Source organism: Pongo abelii, chromosome 2 (genome assembly GCF_028885655.2).
Source record: "Pongo abelii isolate AG06213 chromosome 2, NHGRI_mPonAbe1-v2.0_pri, whole genome shotgun sequence".
In the NCBI taxonomy this organism is placed as follows: Eukaryota; Metazoa; Chordata; class Mammalia; order Primates; family Hominidae; genus Pongo; species Pongo abelii.
The window spans coordinates 198,404,554-198,430,028 of NC_085928.1; the positions used below are offsets into that span (position 1 = coordinate 198,404,554).

General features: G+C 37.9%; 1 protein-coding gene across 13 annotated transcripts in view; it reads left to right on the forward strand.

Moving 5' to 3' along the window:
* LPP (LIM domain containing preferred translocation partner in lipoma) overlaps nucleotides 1–25,475 on the forward strand; it is a 741,130-nt gene that overhangs the window by 252,931 nt on the left and 462,724 nt on the right. For 11 of the 13 annotated variants that reach the window (XM_063722385.1, XM_063722384.1, XM_024244471.3 and 8 more), the window contains one exon: nucleotides 1,406–1,607. The exons of the other annotated variants lie outside the window; for them this stretch is intronic. In XM_063722385.1, the coding sequence (XP_063578455.1) occupies nucleotides 1,415–1,607 (193 nt within the window). In that variant the 5' untranslated portion in view covers nucleotides 1,406–1,414. The remainder of the gene's footprint in view (nucleotides 1–1,405; nucleotides 1,608–25,475) is intronic. 13 annotated transcript variants of the gene reach the window in all.

Here is a 25,475-nt window from a genome sequence, read left to right on the forward strand (position 1 = left end):
TTTGATTTCTGCGTTCTGATGCTCTTTGTCTTTACAGACATCTGGAGGTAATCGTGTAGCCCTCTTAATTAATTCAGTTCAATTAATAAATTAGTAGTTGGCTTTTGGGCTGGGGGTGCATACAGGGTGCCTTCCGGGTGTCCCTGTGCTGGAGAGCTCTTGCAATCAGGCTTGGAGAGCCCTCCTCGGCAGCAGCCTCTGAGTCTCATCCCCAGCAGGCAGGCTGACTGGAGAGGTGATTGCTTACCCTGACAGAGGAGACATTTCCTCTCTTCAAATATTATATGCAATCTGATCAGAGCAGCATCTGGGCTGGGCTGATTGCTCCCCTCCTAGTTTAAGCGAGCTTTTCATGAAGGTCCAACATGGTATCAGCTCAACATACATGTTGATGGGCATTTCTTTGTTGTGCAGGGCTGACCTTCGCATTACATGTGTTGAATATTCTATCCTCTGGCCCTAAATTCTAATAATTGTCCCAGATGTTGTGGCAACCAATGTGCCCCTCTTCCCCTTTTCCACATACCCCTTGGTGGGGACCAGAGCTGCTCCTGCAGATGGATCATTTAAAAGTGTCCTGCCAGGTATCTGTTAAAACCCTGTTTCCAAAATAAACTTTCAGTGGTTCCTTAATGCCTGAAGAATAAATTTAAACTCAACTGTGGCTGCTGAGCTGTCTGTGCTTTGGTTTCAACCCACCTTTTAGTTCTTTTGCTTGCTACTTTCTGTTATTCGCCCTCCAAGCACACTAAACGTAAATGCTGTGTACTTTTCTGCCTATATAATTTTGCTAACATTTTTCAGGCTCAACCCTACTTAGCACTCAAACCCAGTCTGTATATCACCTCATCAATAAAATCTTGTTAATTCTGCCCCCACCAAGAAGTGAGCCTATCTTTTTCTGCATCTCAGCAACACTTGTTCTTAACCTCACTTAGGTAACTTAGCACTTCATTTAGGCATAACCATTTAATTGGTGAGATAATAAATTTAATAGATTATTAACAAAATTCAAGCTCTTTTCCATCCTCCTACCATAAAAACTCCTTCAAATTAGGAACCATTTCTTATTCATATCTATTTCCCAAGAGTGGCTAGGCACTAAAATAGGTAACTATTGGAAGGGAGATATTCAAGTTTGAGGCAATGTTCTCTTCCTGCTCCTCCTCTTTCTCTTTCTCTCTTTCTCCTTTTCCTCTCCTTCCTCCTCTTCCTCCTCCTCTTTCTACTCATGATTCCTTTGCCTCTTCATTTTTCCTTCTTCCATTTTCTTTCATCCTTCTTTCCGGAGAACTTTATCAAGATTCATTTAGTATGGATTAAGATGAAATAGCAATGAAATGAGGAGTATTGTCTTCGTTTTCATGCTTCTACAAAAACAGTGTTTGTTTCTTTTTCATTGCAGATTCCAACAATGTCTCACCCATCTTGGCTGCCACCCAAAAGCACTGGTGAGCCCCTTGGCCATGTGCCTGCACGGATGGAGACCACCCATTCCTTTGGGAACCCCAGCATTTCAGTGTCTACACAACAGCCTCCCAAAAAGTTTGCCCCAGTAGTTGCTCCAAAACCTAAGTACAACCCATACAAACAACCTGGAGGTGAGGGTAAGTGCTGGGATTTCAGAGTTGGTTACTTGGAGTAGGAAAATTCAGTGTTACATAGGTGACTTGTAGTACAAAGTTGTGTCAGAAAAAGGTGGTTTGTGAATTCACGGCGTGGTTGTCATAGGCTACTAAAAGTAAAGGAGCCACCGAAAGTAGTCTAGACCAACCCCCTCTTTTAGGAAAAAGACTTTTTATGGGTTATATGGCTACGGTTACATAGTGAAATAGGGTTAGAGCTCAAACTAGAAATCTGGCCTCTTTAGTCACAGCTCAATGCCTTTCTACTGCATTATCTTCCACTTCCAGCTCATTCTCTTGTAGGGTTTTAGCTAACAGACAGTCATCCCTCCCTCTTGCCATTGGACAAATGTCCGCAAATGCTGCCAAGCAGTAGTCCAATCAGAAACTTATACAAAGTGAACCTAATAAAGGGCAAGGAATTGTTTACCTCCTCTGGCTGTTTTTCTTCCCTTAGGCTGCTGAAGGATAAAGTTATCTAGAGTGTTCTGTGAGATCTGCATTTGTTGAATCTCCCAGACAAATTTGAGTGAAGCCTAGTTTCAGGGGTTTTAATAACAATGCATTCAGTTTACATCAAGTAGAGTTTGAAGGTCTACGTGAGCTCTAGCTCTTATGTGTATGCATACACTCACACACGAAGCCTCAGAGGCAGTATAAATGGTACCACACTCTTTGGTTGAAAAGGTTCCATATTTTTACAATTGAATGTTAGCAGCTTATTCAAACTCAAGGAACAATAACTTAAAAAAAAAAAAACTGAAGAATATTAGACTTCTAGGAGCTGAGAGAGAAGAGGCAGTGAAAGGAGATTTAACTCCCTTTGTTTTCTGTCCCTGTCCCACCATTAAAAAAATTATTAATATCTTACCCCCTCCATGATGTTTCCAGTTGCTTCTTGGATGACATTAATGTTTGTTTTGTCAATATTGCATGCAAGTGTTTCACACTCTGTGATATAGTCCAGTCCTCCTCTTTTCTCTCCTGTCCTCTCCTGCGCCCAGGAAACACTTTACTAGTCTGTTAGTATTTTGGGTCTGATGCCAGAAGCCTAGTTCAGATGTCTAGCTTCTGTAAGGTGAACACCTGGGCTGGGTGGTAGAGAGGATCAGGCTTCAGCATGCATGGCTAAGCTGCAGCTGTGGATCTTTGGGTATCCTTTTCCTCAGAAAGTGCAAGAATGAGCCCCTCAGAAAGCTGCTCTTGAAAAACAATAAATGAAGCCTTTGGTGCTGTACTAATCTCTATAGCACTCCATGATGTTTTATTGCCTTAGAAAGAGACTGCATCTTTGCAGTTAATCAAGCACTTAGTGGAACTGGCTTTCTTTGACTTATCCTTCTTTAGTGATTTCAGGGCTTGGGAATGGGATGAATGGGATCTGGAAGAGAATCTCTCTTCATAGGGATGGGAGGAGCCATATGTTGGCTTCCTCATTTATTTTATTTATTTATTTATTTATTTTTTTGAGATAGAGTTTCACTCTTGTTGCCCAGGCTGGAGTGCAATGGCGTGATCTCGGCTCACTGCAACCTCCGCCTCCAGGGTTCAAGTGATTCTCAGCCTCAGCCTCCCATGTAGCTGGATTACAGGCATGCACTACGATGCTTGGCTAATTTTGTATTTTTGGTAGAGATGGCGTTTCTCCACTTTGGTCAGGCTGGTCTTGAACTCCTGACCTCAGGCGATCTGCCAGCCTCAGCTTCCCAAAGGGCTGGGATTACAGGCGTGAGCCACCGCACCTGGCCCTCATTTATGTTTTCAATGTTTCCCTTTGTCAGCTTACTAGGGGCATTGTTATTTTGTCTCCTAACTTTTGGGTAAAGCTTCAGTGGACCTCCCTCTAATCTGAACAGAATACAGACATGGCCAGTTATAGAGCAGAAGGCAAAGGTGTGAGGAAGTCTTTGTAGGTATGAGAGTTCTTATAGGCCTGAGCATTATGGTGAGGGCAGGTCCTATATTAAGTGGGCTAATAAATGGCATATATGAGATAGGGAGAAGAGAAGCATATAATGGCCTCCCTTTAGACTCCTTTAATGTGAATTTGACATGCCCTTCCTGTACTATGTGTGGTTCACCCACTGTCTTATTCTCTAGGAACACTGAAGTGATTTGTTTGCGTGCTCCGCAGCGCAGTCCTTGGTCCCCTCTCAACATGCCACCCCACACGTTTTTTGTTACCTGAAAATTCTATTTGTGTCACTTTCTCCAAAATGTCTAGGTGCAGCCTGGATCAGAATTAATCGCTCCTTTCCCCGAGTTTCCACGTCTTATTCTTTGACTTATCCAAATTTCTACTACTTTTGTTATTGCTCCTGCTTACATTCTGTCCCATATTGAACATGTAGTATATGCCAGGCTCTATGCTTTCTCATTATTATTTTATTGCCTTCTTATGTAACCCTGCAAAATGTTTTTTTTTTTTTTTCTTATAAAGAAATGGAAGCTTAAAGGAGGTGACATTCTCTATGATTTGCTTGGAGTATGTTTCTGGACTAAGGCTGCTGTCCATATCCAGCATGAGATACTGCCTGTCCTTCTATTCACAGCACATGTGGCAGCAAGCCCTATATTACAGTGATACGTCCCTGCATCCCTTATAAGAATATATATAAGCTTTGCTTCTTCATTGAAGCAACAAGACATGGTTTCTCACTCGTCCTTATGTTCCTCATAGCTCATATTATGCTACTGTGTTTTTAGTAGGAATGATTGCATATGGTCAAATGTATGTCTGTGTGTTCTTATGTATGCATATATATTTGGATGGCTGGCGGATGGCTGGCTGGGTGAGTGCACTGCTCAGTAATGCTTCTCCAAAGCAGTTTGGAATATGGTATAACTCAGTCTTTTGTTTTCTGAAATTTTGGTTCTCTCTTGCATTTCTGCCAATTCTCACTCTTTTTCTCTCTCCCCCTCTCTCTAAATATAATAACCTTTACCTTTTCTGAATATGCAAGAGAAGAAATTTTCCTTTAATATATAAGTTAAAGACAAATCTTGGGAACAGTTTATGGACATTCAGACTTTTTAAAATAGAAGCTACATTTCTGCATCTGCTGTATGAAACAAAGATGTACCCATGTATTTGTTGGAAGTAGATTTGCTTTTCTTTATATTTAATTTAAATGTTATCAGTGCATTCTGTTGCTCTGAACATTTTTGTAACTTACGTCTATTGTGTTTAAGTGTTTACACATTTTAAAAATTTATAACCATTCCGTTTCTTTTTTTCATTTAGAATGTTCTATACTCTCAGTGAAATTCCCAAGATAGTAGGTAGCACAGGTTTTATTTCCGGGATGCATTGGTGATACCAGCTTATGCTCTGTATTGCCTCAGCTCATGCTGTTTTTTGCTTTTAGCATGTACTTGTCCCCCAGTTTCCTGCTTCTACAATCTTTTAATTCATTGCTTAAAAGTTGACCTCCATGAAGCTCAACCACAAATGCAGAAAGTTAGAACTAATAGAAATCACACAATCCATCTTGTTCTGATGTAAATGTGAAAACTGCAGTCTAGAGAGTGTAAGTTATTTGTTCAGAGAAGCACAGCCTGCTCCCAGCCGAGTTGGCACTCAAGTCTTTTCCCTCTAAGTCTCGAGTTACCCAAGCCTTGTACTATATTCTAATGGCAAACTGTTCTTTACTACCCCATACCCTCATGCATTGCATACAATTCTTATGACAATGTGTTTTTTAATAGATTTGCTTGTATGTGCACCTGTCTTCTCTAGCGGAGTCTGAACTTTGAGAGTCAGGGGCTGCCTGACTCATGCCTTTTCCCTCAACAGTACCTAGCAGGATACCTGACACATACTAGGAACTCAATAGTGTTTGCAGAACTGAATTAATTGATAAAGCACAGTAATATAAACCTACTTCTCCAGACACATGTTCTAGGTTCTCAGCTACTTATTAGACACTGTGGTTCTGCAGTTTCAACCCACGTCTTTGCATTACTTTTCCTTCCTATGCCCATTCTTTGAACTTACATTTCTCACCTTGGTGTTACGTCTGTAATCTCTGGAGTTTGCTTTCCCATGTTTTAATTCTGACTGTGAAAGTAGAAAAATACCCACATGTTTTCCACATCAACTTATCTTTCTGGGGTACCCATGTTTATAATTTTCTTTTATAAGATATACTGATAATAACCATTTTCTAAAGGGCTTTGGCACACTGAAAAGTGGGGCATGCTTTTTTTCCCAGTTAGTAGCTCTTTAGATCTCAGGGTCCTTTTATTTTACTTCCATTGTTCTCATTTCTTTTCACTGATTTTGTAACAACTTGTGTTTTCATAGCTAACTTAGAATACCCCTACATTTCCAAATGCTTTCTCTGTGTTCAATGCTTTGTGCTTATGAACTCATACATATTTTTTAATTAAATTTGGTCTTCTAGAGTTTTTTTTTGTTCAGTAGCTTTTGGGGAACAGGTGGTTTTTGCTTACATGGAGAAGTTCTGTAGTGGTGATTTCTGAGATTTCGGTGTGCCCATTGCCCAAGCAGTGTACACTGTAGTCTTTTATCCCTCACATCCTTCCCATCCTTCACCCTGAGTCCCCAAAGTCCATTATATCATTCTTATGCTTTTGCATCCTCGTAGCTTAGCTCCCACTTATAAGTGAGAACATACAATATTTGATTTTCCATTCCTGAGTTATGTTTAGAATAATGGTCTCCAACTCTATCCAAGTTGCTGCAAATGCCATTATTTCATTCCGTTTTATGGCTGAGTAGTATCCCATAGTGTATATATACCATAATTTTTTATCCATTTGTTGGCTGATGGGTATTTAGAAGATATACAGACAATAATCATATGAAAAAATGCTCAACTCACTGTCCGGGAAATGCAAGTTAAAACCACATTGAGATACCACCTTTCTCCTGCAAGAATAGCCATAATTAAAAAAAAATGAATGTTGGCATAGATATGGTGAAAAGGGGACACTTTTACACTGTTGGTGGGAATGTAAACTAGTACAACTGCTATGGAAAACAATACGGAGATTCACTAAAGAACGAAAGTAGACATACCATTTGATACAGCAATCCCACTACTGGGTGTCTACCCAAAGGAAAAGAAATCATTACATGAAAAAGACACCTGTGCACACATGTTTATAGCAGCACAATTCTTAAAGATTTTATAATGTTAACTATTTCATTTTCTGTGAAATTGTTTTGGTGTGTATTTATGATGTTGTTCCATCACTTTCTGTTCTGTGTAACTGGTGACAATAAGATAAGATAATGCAATTTTTCTTCTGGTCTTTAAAATACTAGCCTTTAGTGTTGTTTGTCCTATAATCTGGGTTTTCACTCTGCTCCAGATCAAAAAATAAAAAGATACAACAAACAACAACCACCCCACCCCCAAAAATAAAACAACAACAGCAATTAAACTCAGTCTTAGACTTTGATGGCAGAACAGTATCGTTCTTTTTCTGTTTTTGGTAAATAGCAAAGCAAATGAACTTTCCTACTGTACTAATGTACTTTTTTAAAGATGGTTTTTGAAATTATCTTACTAATACACTCTGGGGATTAGTATTAGGTTGCCTTTAATGGCAAAAACCACGATTACTTTTGCACCAACTTAATAATTCTCTCTCTTTCTCTGTCTCTCTCTCTCTCTCTAATTTGGCTGAATGAAATTTGATAATACTTTTTATCCACCATTAAAATAGATAATCATTTGGAAAGATTTGGAAAGTTCACAAGTTTGTGGAGCTGGAGTTGTCTTGTGGCCTAGAATTCACTTTCTTTAATTTCTGAAATTCTTTTTAAAAAACATTTTTATGTTAGATTTTTGAAAAAACAAATTGGCACGACATGCCAGTTCTCAGTCCTTTTCTTTCTCCCTCTGTCTCTCTAAATATAATAACCTTTACCTTTTCTGAATATAAAAGAGAAGACATTTTCCTTTAATATATAAATTAAAGACAAATATTGGGAACGGTTTGTGGCCATTCAGACTTTGGGTCTGCATTAGGTACCAATTCAACGTGATCATTTTGGTGGAATCCTTTTATACTGGTATACTCTTTTATAGTTTATTTAGCACTTGCATGTTCATTGTCTTTTCATTTCAGTAGAAAATTCTTACTGTTGCTCTCTGAGGTAGGTAGAACAGATTTTATTGTCATTTTGATGATTTGTAAGTAGTATAAGTGGAAGAGCTTAATAAGGAATCATGTAGCTAGTAAAAAAGCAGAGGGAGACCCTCACACCTAGGGCTCTTACGAATTTTAAATGCTTCCGTTTATTAAAGTGTGGCTAGACAGTCTGATGTCTCCTTTAACTTTATTATTTTATTATTTCATGATTCTTCTTTGAAATTAATTTCAAAATGGTGACCCTTTTTACAAACCAGCTTTGTGTATATTGGCTCACATAGACTTGTCGAGATAGATCAAGATAGGTGAGGTGAATTATATTAAATAGGGATTCTAAGCCTGGATTTTTTTTTTATGACATCTTTCTGTGCTTTCTGCTACCGTGAGGTTATGAATGTATTATTCCATGGAGGGGAAACAGTTATAGATGATTGCTAATCTACCCATGAGTTTGGGGCTGAATTGATCCAGAACCCAGGTTTCCTAAATGCACTCGTTCAGCTGTACCACTGTGGTTTATGGGAACCAGGCAAGTTTGGAGCTTGGTTCCTAGGAACTGATGAGTCCTGGATTACTGATGCTTGGTGGAGAATTAGCCATTAGTGATGTGAAGCCATGTATCCTGGTTAGGCAGGACACATTTGTTTTCTTAGCAGATAACTAACATGTGAGGGAAATGGATGTCCACTTATGGCATTATATTTAAAGGAATAATTTAGACTGGATTTTCCCCATTATTTTTGCTGCGAATGTATGGTCCTCACGGTATGCTTTTCTGTCTCTGGAGTCTTATTGTCCTTTTCCCCATGCAAAGAGAATCTTGCTCTAGCTTTGGAGATACAAATGGGAAACATCTTTTTTGGAGGTTTCAAATGGGAAACATCTTTTTGTAATCCTGACAGTCCTGTTAATTGCAATTAGAGACTGCAGTTGTAACATCTTGGACGTTTGTTATAAGTATGGCAATCCATGAGGATTGCCACAAATTCACGGAAACATCAGGAACTGTAATGAAGCTCGGGTTTGCCTGTCATGCCCCTTTTCTGGATGAGCGTAAGCATCTTGAGCCTCATCCATCACTGCATAGTGCAGTGCATGAGTTTTAATTTTCAGGTCCTCAGGGGCACAAAAGAACAAGCTGTGTATTCATTAAAGGATCGAATATTAATTGTATTAATTTGATCTTTACACTGCATCTTTCAGCAGAGAAATTAACTTGTAATTCTTGGAGTGACATCAGATCTTACCAAATATTCTTAGGCCTTATTGATGCTCAAAAGTGCCAAGATGCAGCCCTGGCTTGATGGTCAGTGCAGTTACCTTCAAGCTTCAGTTTCACCACTTGGCCTTGGGCATGATGCTTTTCTAATCCATATCCTCTTTAATTCATCAAATATTAGCTGGTACTAACCGCCTCACAAGATTGTTTTGAAAGCCAAATATGGTGATAAATGTGAAAATGTTTTTAAACCATAAAATACCTTATAACCCTAAGGAGTTACTATTATATGCTTATTCAGCAGTCATTTACTTAAAACAGATTTTGTGCCAGATACTCTTCTAGGGGCTGAAGTAATGGCAGTGAGTGAAACAGAGACTAGTTCCTGCCCTCTTGGGATGTATTTTCTTGCCATAATAAAAATAACATTATTAATAATAATTAATAGTGGTACATTTGTGAAATAAAATTTATTTAATAAATGCATTTTATAACCTTGTATATAATTACCAATAATTATTCAAAATTATAGAAAATACTTTAATATAGGTTAAGTAACTCTAATCCAAAAAATCTGAAATCTTAAATGTGAAAAAATCTGAAACTTTCTGAGTGCTAACACAATGCTCAAAGGAAATGCTCTCGGGAACATTTTGGATTTCAGAATTGTGGATTAGGATTGCTCAGCTGGTATGCGTAAATATTCCAAAAATCCAAAAAATCTGAAATTTGAAACACTTCGTGTCCCAGATGTTTTGTATATGGGATACTCCGTCTGTACTAATGAATATGTGATAATATAAATATAATAATAATTTAGCATGTTATCTGTAAGTACTGATGTCATTAGTTTCTAATAACAGTGATAGAGATCACAGTGCCTCAACACTATATAAACTGCAAAATTCTAGAACCAGGGTGAATCTTAAAAGTTATCTAATACAACCCCTTTCTTTCCTAGATGAGAATAGTTGAGAATGTATTCACTAATACATTTCAGGGAAGTACAGGTTCTTTGCCCAGGAGTGCTGTAAATAACCAGTGAAAATTCTTGAATGCAGGCAACAATTTAATCTTCATTTCAGAGACTCAGAGAGGCAGGTGGCTTGTTCAGTATTGCAGATTAGTAAGTGGTGAAGCCAAGCCATGATCCTGGGGATTCCTTCTCTGGTTGCCATAGACACGTTCTGGGGGACTTGTCTAGAAGTTACAGTGATTGAACTAATATACCCTAACAAAGTGGATTAGATGTTTTAGAACAAGGAGAAGTCCGTGTATTGTTGACAGAAATCTCTTTTATTTTGTAACTTGTCAGCTTAATTAACTACTGAAATGAGTTCCTTAATAAGGTGATGGGTGTCTCCTAATTCTCGTATGGTTCAAAAACAATAATTAATGCTGATTTGTGTGGTGAGATACATATTAATCATCTTTATTTTTGAATTATACAAATATACAATACTATTGTCACTCCGTATTTTACATCTGAAGAGAATTTAATTGCTTTTTTGATAATAAAAATATACAGAGAGCCACAAAGAGATATCACCACACATGTATTAGAAAAGCTAAAATAAAAATTTGTACCATATGCTGCTGAGGATGTGGAGAAATTATCTCTCACAATGCTGGTAGGAATATGCAAAATTTTGTAGCCACTATGGAAAACTCTTTGGCGGTATTTTACAAAAGTAAACATGTACTAACCATATGACTCAGCAAATATACCCTTTGGCATTTAATCCAGAGAATCAAAATGTTATGTTCACAAAAAAACCTGTACATGGATGTTCATAGCAACTTTTTTTTTTTATCATAATGACAAAACAGTGGAAACAACCCAAATATCCTTTGATGGGCAAATGTTTCAGTGAAGTCTGGTACAGCCATACAATGGAATAATACCATTCAGCAGTAAAGAAGAATGAAGTATTGTTGGTATATGCAATAACCTGGACATGCTTAATGAAAAAACTGTCTTGAAAGGTTACATGTATTATATGATTTCATTTTAAGACAAAGCTCTAGAGATAAAGGACATATTCATGATTGCTAGGGGACAGAGACGGGTGGGTCGCGGGGGAGGGCAAGTACTGGTCATTCCTTCGAAGAGGATGTAGCAAGAGTCTTTGTGTGGGTGGAACAGTTCTGTACCTCAATTGGAGTGATGGTTACATGAATCTATACATGGGATAAAATTACATAGAACTGTATGCACACACAAATCAATGCAGGCTATAAAATGGTAAAAACTGAGTAAGGCCTAGTTAACAATAAGGTAACAATGTCAGTTTGCTGGATTTTGTGATGTATTACAGCTTTATGAGAGTTACCATTTGGGGAACCTGGGTAAAGTGTACATGGAAACTCTGTACTATTTTTGCAACTTTCTGTGAGTCTATATTTCAAAAAAGTTTAATAATAGTAAAATAAAGGAATGCATGTAGATATCTTAATGTATTCTTCTCTTACTCAAAGTGCTATCTTACATGCCATCTGAATTGCTTGCATGATACTTTGAAAGATCACTGCTATATGTATCCCTGCCAAAATGTATGGCTTAAACCAGTGGTTTTCAAAACTGGCCAGTCATCAGAAAGACTTGGAGAACATTTTTCAAAAGAAAAAAATTAAAGCAAGTCCTAGATCCCATCACAATTTTACACAATCAAAATATCTGGCCGTGGGGCCCAGGAATCTGCATTAAAACAAAGCAAAATAAAAAAGAAAACACAACTCCCCGGGAATTGTGATTGATGCTCAACCAAAGTTTGGGAACCACTCACTTATTTCATTAATTTCAGGGACCAGTGCCTTAATCTCCTTTGAACCTTCTCCAGGTCCTTAGAGTGTACTCTTCCTCCCGTAGTTAATGATGGTAGCTTTTGAAGTCTTAAGCATCTTTATCATGTGAACATTGTACAGATTCAGAGACCTAGAGCATCCTTCATGTTGCTGTTCTTTTCCCTCAGTGCTTTCATCATAGACACCAATCATTTGCATATGTTGTCCCAGGTCATTTTATTTGGGATCCAAAACCAGAAGATTTCAAACAACAAAAAAAATGGATTCTTCGAGAATGCCCAAGCCAAGCTTCTGCATTACAGAGCTCTTGCTATTGTGTTGCTTTGGGTAACAGTGCCTGAAATCTCAGCCAATTTTGGGTCACAGTAGGCCTATGTAAATTATCTAAAAATGGATTCATTATGGACATTATAAAAATAAATCTGACACCTGAGCCTTTGGGCAAATATACCATATAAAGAAATCATACCCTAGAAAAACAGTTGACCTAAAGAACTTAAAAAAAAATCAGTATGGTATTTTTATCATCCTTTCTTAAAATTACTGCATTCAGAGAGACCTCATGGCTGAGGACAGCACCTGGGGCAAGGAGTATAGGTCACAGGGGTGTAGCATCCTGAGCTTTCTAGCAGTTTGCTCTTCCAGCACTCTCCCTTATTATATGTTCTTTACATTGTTCTGTATGTTGCTGTCTTCAAACAGAATAGATGAGTCTACTAGTCAAGATAGACATATAACAGGCACCACATGCGCATAAAAATTGCATTGTGTAAATTTAGTGCCATAATATAATATGAAGGATGTCTTCTACGAGGAACTGGGGAAAGCATCACAGACGAGGACACATCTGATCTGAGTGTTGGAGAATGAGTTAGTTGTTTACCAAGCAGAAAAGGGTGGTGGACAGCATGGCATGCCAAGTAAAGGGAACAGCATGTGCAAAAGCAGAGAATGGCCCCCATCCTGACCCTTGTAATTTTGGCAGCTCTTTGCTGATGTCCTCAGGCAATGCATCTGGGCTCCTGGGAATAGCTTTGCAATGTGAGCAGAGTGACTTCACTATGGGTAGACCTAAATGTTCTAGCATGCTCTGAAACTTATCTCCAGAAATAGCTCCAGGAAGTTAGGTAGCTACAGAGAGGAAGGACCAAGAAATATGATCTTATACCATGGGCAAGAAGTACTTTCCTGGAGGTACTGGCCAGAAGTACTATTGCTATCTCTCTGCACTTGTCTGTTATATTTTAGAATGAAATGTGCCTGTGCATACAGATGCTAAGGCAAGAAAGAAAAAGCAAAAGGCAATTCTCTTTAAATCTCCTGAAATAATTTCAGGCAGCTTTTTTTACCTAGTCAAACACACACGCTTAAGAATGGAGTTGTAAGCTAACTTAATCATTTTTTGTTTTGTTTTGCTCTCTTACTTGTTCACACGTTGGGGTAATCCTGAGAAAACAGGAAGCAATGAAAGAAGGATTTTATTGTGAAATGTTCATTACAACTTGCAATTTTAAAATGTGTTTGTATGAGTGTGCATAAATGTGAATAAATTTTAGAGCACTTTCTCACATAATACCTAGTTTAATCACCAGAATATCCTGCAACGTTGATATAGTTCCTACATTATTATGGTTCCTAAAGACAAATGAAAAATCTGTGATTCAGAGACCATGGTTAGCCTAATAAATGTAGAAGTCACATTTGACCAAATTTTAGTATCTTCCCTTAAGTATTGGTAATGTACAATAAACACTATTTGGTAATAATGAATAATTACAATTACTAAAACAACTTATCTGGCAGAACAGTATCTTAACTATTTGAAAAATATTGTAGTAGATTTATTAGCCTCCATTGCATCTGAAGTCCACTTTGCTTTACTGGTTACCTTACCTTTCTAGCTACTCTGTAAAAAAGTTGTTATCACCCTCAATCTGCCGAGTACAATGTATGTAAAGTGAAATAACTAGCATATTGCAAAGCTGGGAATTGAACCCTTGTCTCCTAAATCCAAGTCTGTAACTGTTCCTCAGCAGTACACTGTATCTCATGTTAATGCCATTATTACTTTTATTAAATGATATAATTTTCCATCATTATTTTCCCAAATTATTACTATTCAGAGTGATTTGAAGGTTGAGATCATCCAAATAATGTGTGAAAATTGCTTAAAAATCAGTCACCTGTGCATGGATATCTATGATGTATACAAATATAAAACAGCCAAAGTAGTCTCAAGAAGTTATTACCAAGTTTCTCAAATAGTGTCTCAAGGAGACATTATTTGACAAGATCTTTGGAATAACAATTTGGAATTTTCCTTAGTTCAGTTGAATTATGTCATCTTGCTTAAACTTTTCAGATATCAGTGGTAGTTTTATTGACATTACAATGGAATTAAAATGACATTTTATTTTATTTTCTACCATTCTATAAAAATGGCATTTTAATTTGTCATTATTTTTATTATTGATCTGTTTATGTTGTAATGACTTGGGTTTTATTAAGTGCATCCTCTGTAAAAATTACCTCCTGGGAAAGAAATCTCCAAGTTCTGTGAGGTGTACCCAGAAATACCACTTGAGGTGACAGTAAAGTGTCATGCATGCCACCCAATGTGATTCCTGGTAGACAAGATTTCACTGTTTTATATCTTGACATCTGCATTAAATTCCGTTCTTTTACTGGGGCCTATTCACTTCCATCTTGTGCCATTGTTACTTAACCAGGCTCCGTAGTGGACAGGAAAAAGTGAAAACACGTCTTAGCCCTTAAACAGTTTATATTTTCATTAGAAATTCAACATATGAAAATGACCAGTTAACTAACAATGTAAAGCTTTACTGTACAGCTTCTATTTGTGAAGTGACTCTGTGGCTATCTCTATCAGAAGAAAGAGTTGGCTTGGAGCCAAGGTGGTATTATTGGAAGGTTACAGAGAAGAAAGACTCAGGGAGGCAGTGGTTAAGCATGTAGACTCTGGCATCAGATAGATCTGGGTTTCGAGTTTTGATTTTACCTCTGAATTCTCTGGAAACTCGGACTCACCAGGATAAGTGGCAACCTAAGTTCTTTCTGTTTTAAAATAGAGATAGTTATCCACTAGGCGTGGTGGCTCACGCCTGTAATCAAGCACTTTGGGAGGCCAAGGGTGGATCACCTGAGATCAGGATGAAGACCAGCCTGGCCAACATGGCGAAACCCTGTCTTACTAAAAATACAAAAATTAGCCAGGCGTGGTGGCACACACCTGTAATCCCAGCTACTTGGGAGGCTGAGGCAGGAGAATCACTTGAACACAGGAGGTGGAGGTTGCTGTAAGCCACTGCATTCCAGCCTAGGCGACAGAGTCAGACTCCATCTCAAATAAAGGAATAAATAAAAATAATAAATAAATATATAAATAAATGAAATAGAGATATTTGTATCTTAAAGAGTTGTTTTCAAAGTTAAATGAAGTCATGAGAAAATAATGACAAAATCAGTGGAAGCTGCAATCATTATTGTTGCTATTATTATTGAAATGAAAACATGAACATTAGCTCTGAGGGTTCTATCCATAGTTTTTTAAAAAAAAATTCTGATTATAAAATTTTAATTATAAAATCCCATATAGCTCATGCTGACCATTTAAAAAATAATCTTAGTTGTATCCTTGTTTCTTTTTGTATTTGCTAATAGAGATTTTAGAATTGGCTTGGTGTATGTTTGTCCTTGCTAGAATTATGATTCCGTTTTTGAATTTGCATTACACCTTTGTTAGAAGTAGAATTGCTTTACTTGAACTTTGTCAGTGTGGCAAAAAATGATTCATGTTTATATTATCTCTTTGAAAAGTAGTGTTTTTACTATTGAACTATAAGTACAGTTAAAATGTAAATGAACATTTCAGAAAGAAACTATTGATTTTTATTAATTAAAGAAATTAATTTTCCAAAATGTCAGTTGCTACAGAGAGATTTTAGGGATTATTAACTACACAATCTCAGAAAAATTAATTTAATTAGGGATTTTATTTTGGGTTCCATTCGTTTTCGAGATTCATATTTTGGATTAAGCCAGTCTCCTGAAATTGTATTTAAACTTAGTCTGCGTGTATGTCTTTTTTAGGGAAAGGGTTCACAACACCATCAGACCCTGGAAGAGATTCTTAACTTACCCATTAAGAAAAGTAACATCTCTGTCTAGGGGTCACCAGTCTCTCAAGCCAGTTATATTGTTGCTGCTTAAATAAACAAAACAGGTTTTTATTTCTGCTCTTACCAAATTTACTAGGCTGTGTTCGTAGTGAAAACCGAGTATGTGGTGGTGGTGGGGTTGTAGTAACTACAGTAGAAAGTGTAACATGTACACAATTATATCATGATATATGGTTTCTAAACACATTTTATATATGTATATATTTAATTTATTCACACAACAAATATTTGCACATGTTGCCTGAGCTGTGCATATGTAAGGCAGGGCATAGAAATCAATAGGGCATGGGTTCTTTCTGCTGAATTAGATGGTACCCCCTCACCCCCCATTTTACTGTTGAAGAGAGGGAAGCTTGGTGGTGAGGTGACTTGCCCCAGGCCGTACAGGTAAAAAGTAGTCCAGAGTAGATTCAGGCATAACTTGTTTGAACCAAATTGTGTTCTTTAGACTGCAACATGCTTTCTGTTCCTTAGCATGTAACTATTACCCATGTATTTTTATTTATTTTTCTTTTATGTGAATTTAAAATGTCATATTTGTTCTGCTTCCATTATTGCAGTCTTGAATGATGATTCATCAGTGCAGTGGCCTATTTTAGTGAACCACAATAGCTTGGGTAGAAAGAAAAAAGATCCAACATACACAGGAATGGAAAACAGCCATCTTTTTATAGCTAAAATTGCAAACATCTGGCAATTACTCTATTCTACCTCCCTTCAAAAAAGAAGAATCATCCCTTCAACTGGAGCCTGCCGCTGTGTTTAGTCAAGGCAGAAAGCAAGCCTTAAGGAGCAATAGGTTTTGATTCAAGGAGGCCATTGCCTAACTTAGTTGGCCAAAGTCTCTTCAGAAAATACCCCATTTAGTGCTCCCCATAAGCTACTGGGTTATATAATGATAGTAATGGTAATATAGCAATTAATAACTGCAGAAATCCCCTTTTGTTTTTCTGCTGTTTCATTTGTGGTGGCTCTTATGGCAGCTTTTATATTGTGAAAGTTACTTATTTTGGTCAATTTTGCCTGTCTCCATCTGCTTAAGCTTCTTGTATTCCTTAACAAAAGATTCAACCACATCGATACAACCAATAATTGCCAACTTGATTTTATTATAAACATGTCCAGTAAAATGCTGAAGGAACAAATAAATTTATTTTTAAAGCCTGGCAGTGATCTTACAGTCAAAAAGTGGTCCACCAAGGTTATGGCTCCTAAGTACCCCACCCTTATTTCTTATTGTGATAATTGTTTGTGAAACTAGTTCTTCCCTCACTGGCCAAAGTCAACACTGTTGGCAGGGGAAGTGAGAACAGCTGGTGGTTCACAATATATGCTGAGAATCAGAACTTCTGCATTTTTCTCATGAGGCTAGTACCAGCTTTTGCTCTGGCCTTGACCAATGCATGTACCTTTCTCTTCCCCATTTACCTTTCTCTTCCTCTAGGTCTCTGAAGAGTAGAGGTGGATCTTTCCCTTCCCAGGTTGTGCCAACATTATTACCAATGTTCCCTTTTGTTGTAGAATATTTTGGTCAGTAATCATCAGTAATTGCTAGGTAACAGAAAATCCAAGGTTCAATAGTACGGTTTTCAAAAACAACCTCAAATACTATAAATAGTCTGTTTTCTAGTGTTAGCAGATTATGGTACTTGGAAATCATAAGCATTCAGTGGGGACCTTTGAGCTTACTTTAAATGCCTGCCTTTTGCTTTTATGTCTTTGCTAGAACTGTGTTCAATACCCAAAGACACAGCTTTTTCTTTGATATAATAATTTTTCTAGGCTGTCTTTCCTGCCAGTCTTCCCAAAATCCCAGTGAAGTTTGCAAACACCTCATTAAACTAAATGCAGTTTTGGGAGAGATGAGATTGTGACTAGGGAGTTTTCTGTTTTTTACAAAAAGAATAGAAAAAGAAAAAGAACAGGAACTCCTAACAACCTAAAATGCATGCCTTGTGCAATATAGTTATCCCATGCAGAGCTACATAGTGTAACGATCTCTGGAATCTCAAATGAATGTGCTCCCTTTTCTCTGTCTTCTTCCAGTTGGATAGTTCTGGTCTTCCTCTCTCACGTGCACATCTTCGAACTTGAAGTACTGTGTTACAGCCAGTGTTCTAACCTATATGCTTTTCTCTTTGGTGGCCCTGCTAATACAGAAAAGGTTAGGCTAATGTTCCTTACCGTATTTTTCTTTTTGGTGTCTTCTTGTGTATGTGTGTGTGTGTGTGTGTGTTTAAATTATACTTTAACTTCTAGGATACATGTACAGAATGTGCAGGTTTGTTCCATAGGTATACACATGCCATGGTGGTTTGCTGCACCCATCAACCCGTCATCTACATTAGGTATTCCTCCTAATGCTATCCCTCCCCTAGGCCCCCACCCCCCGACAGGCCACAGTGTGTGATGTACCCCTCCCTGTGTCCATGTGTTCTCATTGTTCAGCTCCCACTTATGAGTGAGAACATGTGGTGTTTGGTTTTCTGTTCCTGTGTTAGTTTGCTGAGAATGATGGTTTCCAGCTTCATCCATGTCCCTGCAAAGGACATGAACTCATTTTTATGGCTGCATAGTATTCCATGGTGTATATGTGCCACATTTTCTTTATCTAGTCTGTCATTGTTGGGCATTTGGGTTGGTTCCAAATCTTTGCTATTGTGAATAGTGCTGCAATAAACATACGTGTACATGTGTCTTTATAGTAGAATGATTTATAATCCTTTGGTTGTATACCCAGTAATGGGATTGCTGGGTCAAATGGTATTTCTTGTTCTAGATCCTTGAGGAATTGCCACACTGTCGTCCACAATGGTCGAACTAATTTACACTCCCACAGTGTAAAAGCATTCTTATTTCTGTACGTCCTCTCCAGCATCTGTTGTTTCCTGACTTTTTAATGATCACCATTCTAACTGGCATGAGATGGTATCTCACTGTGGTTTTGATTTGCGTTGTTCTAATGACCAGTGATGATGAGGTGTTTTTCATATGTTTGTTGGCCACATAAATCTCTTGTTTTGAGAAGTGTCTGTTTATATCCTTCACCCATTTTTTGATGGTGTTGTTTGTTTTTTTCTTGCAAATTTGTTTAAGTTCTTGGTAGAATCTGGATATTAGCCCTTTGTCAGATGGATAGATTGCAAAATTGTTTTCCCATTCTGTAGGTTCCCTGTTCCCTCTGATAGTTTCTTTTGCTGTGCAGAAGCTCTTTAGTTTAATTAGATCCCATTTGTCAATTTTAGCTTTTGTTGCCATTGCTTTTGGTGTTTTAGTCATAAAGTCTTTGTCCATTCCTATGTCCTGAATGGTATTGCCTAGGTTTTCTTCTAGGGTTTTTGTGGTTTTAGGTCTCACATTTAAGTTTTTAATTCATCTTGAGTTAATTTTTGTATAAGGTGTAAGGAAGGGGTCCAGTTTCAGTTTTCTGCATATGGCTAGCCAGTTTTCCAAACAGCATTTATTAAATAGAGAATCTCTCTCCATTGCTTGTTTTTGTCAGATTTGTCAAAATCAGATGGTTGCAGATGTGCAGTGTTATTTCTGAGGCCTCTGTTCTGTTTCATTGGTCTATATATCTGTTTTGGTACCAGCACTATGCTGTTTTGGTTACTGTAGCCTTGTAGTATAGTTTGAAGTCAGGTAGCGTGATGCCTCCAGCTTTGTTCTTTTTGCTTAGGATTGTTGGTTCTATATGGGCTTTTTTTTGGTTCCATGTGAAATTTAAACTAGTTTTTTCTTCTTCTGTGAAGAATGTCAATGCTAGCTTGATGGGGATAGCATTGAATCTGTAAATTACATTGGGCAGTATGGCCATTTTCATGATATTGATTTTTATCCATGAGCATGGAATGTTTTTCCATTTGTTTGTGTCCTCTCTTATTTCCTTGAGTAGTGGTTTGTAGTTCTCCATGAAAGGGTCATTCACATCCCTTGTAAGTCGTATTCCTAGGTATTTTATTTTCTTTATAGCAATTGTGAATGAGAGTTCACTCATGATTTGGCTCTCTGTCTATCATTGGTTTATAGGAATGCCTGTGATTTTTGTACATTGATTTTGTATCCTGAGACTTTGCTGAAGTTGCTTATCAGCTTAAGGAGATTTTGGGTTGAGACGATGGGATTTTCTAAATATACAATCATGTCATCTGCAAACAGAGACAATTTGACTTCCCCTCTTCCTATTTGAATATTCTCTATTTCCTTCTGTTGCCTGATTGCCCTGACCAGAACTTCCAATACTATGTTCAATAGGAGTGGTGAGAGAGGGCATCTTGTCTTGTGCTGGTTTTCAAAGGGAAAGCTTCTAGCTTTTGCCCATTTAGTATGATATTGGCTGTGGGTTTGTCATAAATAGCTCTTATTATTTTGAGATATGTTCCATCAATACCTAGTTTATTGAGAGTTTTTAGCATGAGGTGGTGTTGAATTTTGTTGAAGGACTTTTCTGCATCTATTGAGATAATAGTGTGATTTTTGTCATTGGTTCTGTTTATGTGATGTATTGTGTTTATTGATTTGTGTATGTTGAATCAGCCTTGCATCCCAGGGATGCAGCTGACTTTTTTATAGTGGATAAGCTTTTTGATGTTCTGCAGGATTCAGTTTTCCAGTATTTTATTGAGGATTTTCACAATGATGTTCATCAGGGATATTGGCCTGAAATTTTCTTTTTTTGTTGTGTCTCTGCCAGGTTTTGGTAGCAGGATGATGCTGGCCTCATAAAATGAGTTAGGGAGGAGTCCCTCTTTTTCTATTGTTTGGAATAATTTCAGAAGGAACGGTAGCAAGCTCCTCTTTGTACCTCTCTTAGAATTTGGTTGTTAATCTGTCTGGTCCTGGGCCTTTTTTGGTCAATAGGCTATTAATTACTGCCTCAATTTCAGAACTTGTTATTGGTCTATTCAGGGATTTGAATTCTTCCTGGGTTCGTCTTGGGAGAGTGTTATGTGTCACAGAATTTATCCATTTCTTCTAGATTTTCTAGTTTATTTGCGTAGAGGTGTTTATGGTATTATCTGTTGGTAGTTTGTATTTCTGTGGGATCATTGGTGATATCCTCTTTATCATTTTTTATTGTGTCTATTTGATTCTTCTCTCTTTTCTTCTTTATTAGCCTGGCTAGTGGTCTATCTATTTTGTTAATCTTTTCAAAACACCAGCTCCTGGATTCATTGATTTTTTTGAAGGGTTTCTCGTGTCTCTATCTCCACCAGTTCTGCTCTGATCTTAGTTATTTCTTGTCTTCTGCTAGCTTTTGAATTTGTTTGCTCTTGCTTCTCTAGTTCTTTTAATTGCAAAGCTAGGGTGTCGACTTGAGATCTTTCCCGCTTTCTTTTGTGGGTATTTAGTGCTATAATTTCCCCTCTAAACACTGCTTTAGCTGTGTCCCAGAGATTCTGGCATGTTGTGTCTTTATTCTGATTGGTTTCAAAGAACGTATTTGTTTCTGTCTTCATTCTGTTATTTACCCAGTAGTCATTCAGGAGCAGGTTGTTCAGTTTCCGTGCAGTTGTGCGGTTTTGAGTGAGTTTCTGAATCCTGAGTTCTAATTTGATTGCACTGTGGACTGAGAAACTGTTTGTTATGATTTCTGTTCTTTTGCATTTGCTGAGGAGTGTTTTACTTCCAACTATGTGGTCAATTTTAAAGTAAATGTGTTGTGGTTCTTAGAAGAATATATATTCTGTTGATTTGGGATGGAGAGTTCTGTAGATGTCTATTAGGTCTGCTTAGTCTAGAGCTGAGCTGAAGTCCTTGATATCCTTGTTAACCTTCTGTCTCGTTGATCTGTCTAATATTGACAGTGGGGTGTTAAAGTCTCCCACTATTATTATGTAGGAGTCTTAGTCTCTTTGTAGGTCTCTAAGAACTTGCTTTATGGATCTGGGTGCTTCTGTATTGGGTGCATATATATTTAGGGTAGTTAGCCCTTTTTGTTGTGTTGCTCCCCTTACCATAATGTAATGGCCTTCTTTGTCTTTTTTGATCCTGTTGGTTTAATGTCTGTTTTATCAGAGACTAGGATTGCAACCCCCGCTTTTTTTTTGCTTTCCGTTTGCTTGGTAAATATTCCTCCATCCATTTATTTTGAGCCTGTATGTGTCTTTGCATGTGAGATGGGTCTCCTGAATACAGCACACTGATGGGTCTTGACCCTTTATCCAATTTGCCAGTCTGTGTCTTTTAATTGGGGCCTTTAGCCTGTTTACGTTTAAGGTTAATATTGTTATGTGTGAATTTTTTCCTGTCCATGATGCTAGCTGGTTATTTTGCCTGTTAGTTGATGCAGTTTCTTCATGGTGTCAATGGTCTTTACAAAGTGCTATGTTTTTGCAGTGACTAGTACTGTACCGGTTGTTCCTTTCCATGTTTAGTGCTTCCTTCAGGAGCTCTTGTAAGGCAGGCCTTGTGTTGAGAAAGCCTCTCAGCATTTGCTTATATGTAAAGGATTTTATTTCTCCTTCACTTATGAAGCTTAGTTTGACTGGATATGAAATTCTGGGTTGAAAATTCTTTTCTTTAAGAATGTTGAATATTGGCCCCCATTCTCTTCTGGCTTGTAGAGTTTCTGCAGAGAGATCTGCTGTTAGTCTGATGGGGTTCCCTTTGTAGGTAACTCGACCTTTCTCTCTGGCTGCCCTTAACATTTTTTCCTTCATTTCAACTTTGGTGAATCTGACAATTATGTATCTTGGGGTTGCTCTTCTCGAGGAGTATCTTTTTGGTGTTCTCTGTATTTCCTGAATTTGAATGTTGGCCTGTCTTCCTGGGTTGGGGAAGTTCTCCTTTCTTTCAGAGATGCCCTGCCCAGAGAGGAGGAATCTATAGAGGCAGTCTATCTACAGTGGCTTTGTGGCACTGTGGTGGGCTTTGCCCCATTCTAAACTCCTTGGGGCTTTGTTTACACTGTGATGGGAAAACCACCTACTGAAGCCTCAGTAATGGTGGACTCCCCTCCCTTCACCAAGCTGGAGCATCCCGGGTCAACTTCAGACTGCCGTGCTGGCAGCGAGAATCTCAAGCCAGTGGATCTTAGCTTGCTGGGCTCTGTGGGGGTGGGGTCCACTGAGCTAGAACACTTGGCTCCCTGGCTTCAGCCCCCTTTCCAGGGGAGTGAACGATTCTGTCTCGCTGGTGTTCCAGGAACCACTGGGGTATGAAGAAACAAACTCCTGCAGCTAGCTCGGTGTCTGCCCAAACGGCCACCCGGTTTTGTGCTTGAAACCCAGGGCCGTGGTGGTGTAGGCACCCGAGGGAATCTCCTGGTCTGTGGGTTGCAAAGACCGTGGGAAAAGGGTAGTGTCTGGGTCAGAGTGCACTGTTCATCATGGCACGGTCCCTCATGGCTTCTCTTGGCTAGGAGAGGGAATTCCCCAACCCCTCGTGCTTCCAGTGTGAGGTGATGCTCCACCCTGCTTAGACTCACCCTCTGTGGGCTGCATCCATTGTCTAACTAGTCCCAATGAGATGAGCTGAGTGCTTCAGTTGGAAATGCAGAAATCACCCACCTTCTGAGTTGATCTCTCTGGGAGCTGCAGACTGGAGCTGTTCCTATTTGGCCATCTTCACCCTAAGTCCCATATTTTTCTTTTACTTTGGGACTTGGAATCTACAAATGTTCCGGAATACAGACAGTATTGTATTGCAGGGGACTTTACATGTCTATAGTGGTTCTCTATCCTCTTAACACTGGTAATAATCACCTGGGGAACTTCAAAAAATTTCCAGTCTTGGGGCTCACCCTCAGGTATTGTAATGTAATTGCTCTGGGATGGGCACTATATATATATATATTTTTTTAACGCTATCCATTTTTAGAACTGCTAAGGTAGGCCAATCTCTCACTGATGCTTGAATTCATATAATCACTGTCAAGGTGTTTTTCAGGCTTATATTGAATATTTCTGGTGCAAGAAACTGAAAGAACACTTTCTGTCTTAAAGAAGTTCTGAGTTTTTGAGAGATCAGATTTATTCTTATTTAAATTCTGCTTTCATAACATGAGATTATCTTTTGGTCTTATAAATTTATAATTTCTAGCCATGGAGCTTAGTTAGTACTTAAAATTGTAACTACCTGCCCTTCAAAAAAACAAAAACAAAACAAGAACAACCTGATCACGTCTTTGTAATTGTGACTCAATCCTCATCAGATAGGACCTTTCTCTTCTTCACTTATGAGTTATAAATACTGGGGAAAGGAACAATGAGGAACAAGCAGACAAAGAAATAAAATAAGTACTTTCTGTAGTGAGGCAACACTAGAGTTACCTTGTTAACTAGACTGAGAGCTGGAACTCTAAGCTTTTCATCATTATATTGACAATGTGTAACATATGGTTAAGTTACAGAAGAAACATTCCATTATTGTTATTGAATAAGTAATAATTATGAGGTTTATTAAGAGGGTCCAGTTCAATTTATATGTGCAAAACTGATGCCCTTAATTGTAACAATACTTTAGAAATGATAGTGGAAGTAAGTTCCTTTTGCAGAGAAAATGCACCTTAAAATGCCTAGGCACAAATTTAATGAGAGATACATTGTTCTATATCCCAATAAAAACAAAGCCAAAGCCAAAATAATGACCTCAATCTATCTAGAAGGACATGAGGCTTAATAGTAACAGTCCCTGATGCAGTTGGGTCCTCTTAGGCAATCTTAGGCTTGCATTGGCCTTACTATATGGTGGAAGTGAGCGTATGTTTTATTCATAGCATCATCCATGTTACTTTAGATTGAAAGTATTTCCCCATATTTTGGTAAAACCTGCTGCTCCTGAAACCTACCTTTGCTCCTAGTCCTGCCCTTATAAATTGCAAAAAACAAAGCCAATTCATCTTGCTTATATGAGCCCATCTTCCCTTTCATAATAGAGATATGTCCTTCATTCTGACTCGTCTTCTTTTCTTTAAGTGGAATAGTTCCACTGCAGAGTCTCTTAGTCATTTAATGTAGGACATCCGGAAAGACGTCATTTGTAAGGACCAAGAACTGAAAATATTGCTGTTGAATGCAGAAAGGGAATGGCAAGGTTCTCTCAGAGAATTCCTTTTCCTAAACAAAGATGCAATTGCCAGTAAGCACCTTCGCATTTTTCTACACCATGTCAGGCTTCCTTATAGCACTGTTATATGTGGCCATATTATGGTTGACATTAAAAAATGTGTGTATTTTTGAAAGAGCTACTTCCTTTATTTTAAATAGAAAAGAACACAGCATCTCTGAGAGTGGGAAGATCAAAAATAAGTCAAAAACCTTTCTTGTGATTAGATTAACCAGATTGATTAGGACAAATAGGGTTTATCTATAGCTTACTAAGTTATTATTTCCTCAAAATTTAGACTTACTAGGCCTAAAGGAGCATAGAGGTCTTTAGACTTAGTAAGTCTAAATTTTGAGGAAATAAGTTGGAAAAACTAGAGTTCAGAATGAGTAATAGTAAAGGCAAAACTAAGATTATTAAGAAAATTATCAGAATTTCCTATGTGATTTTTTT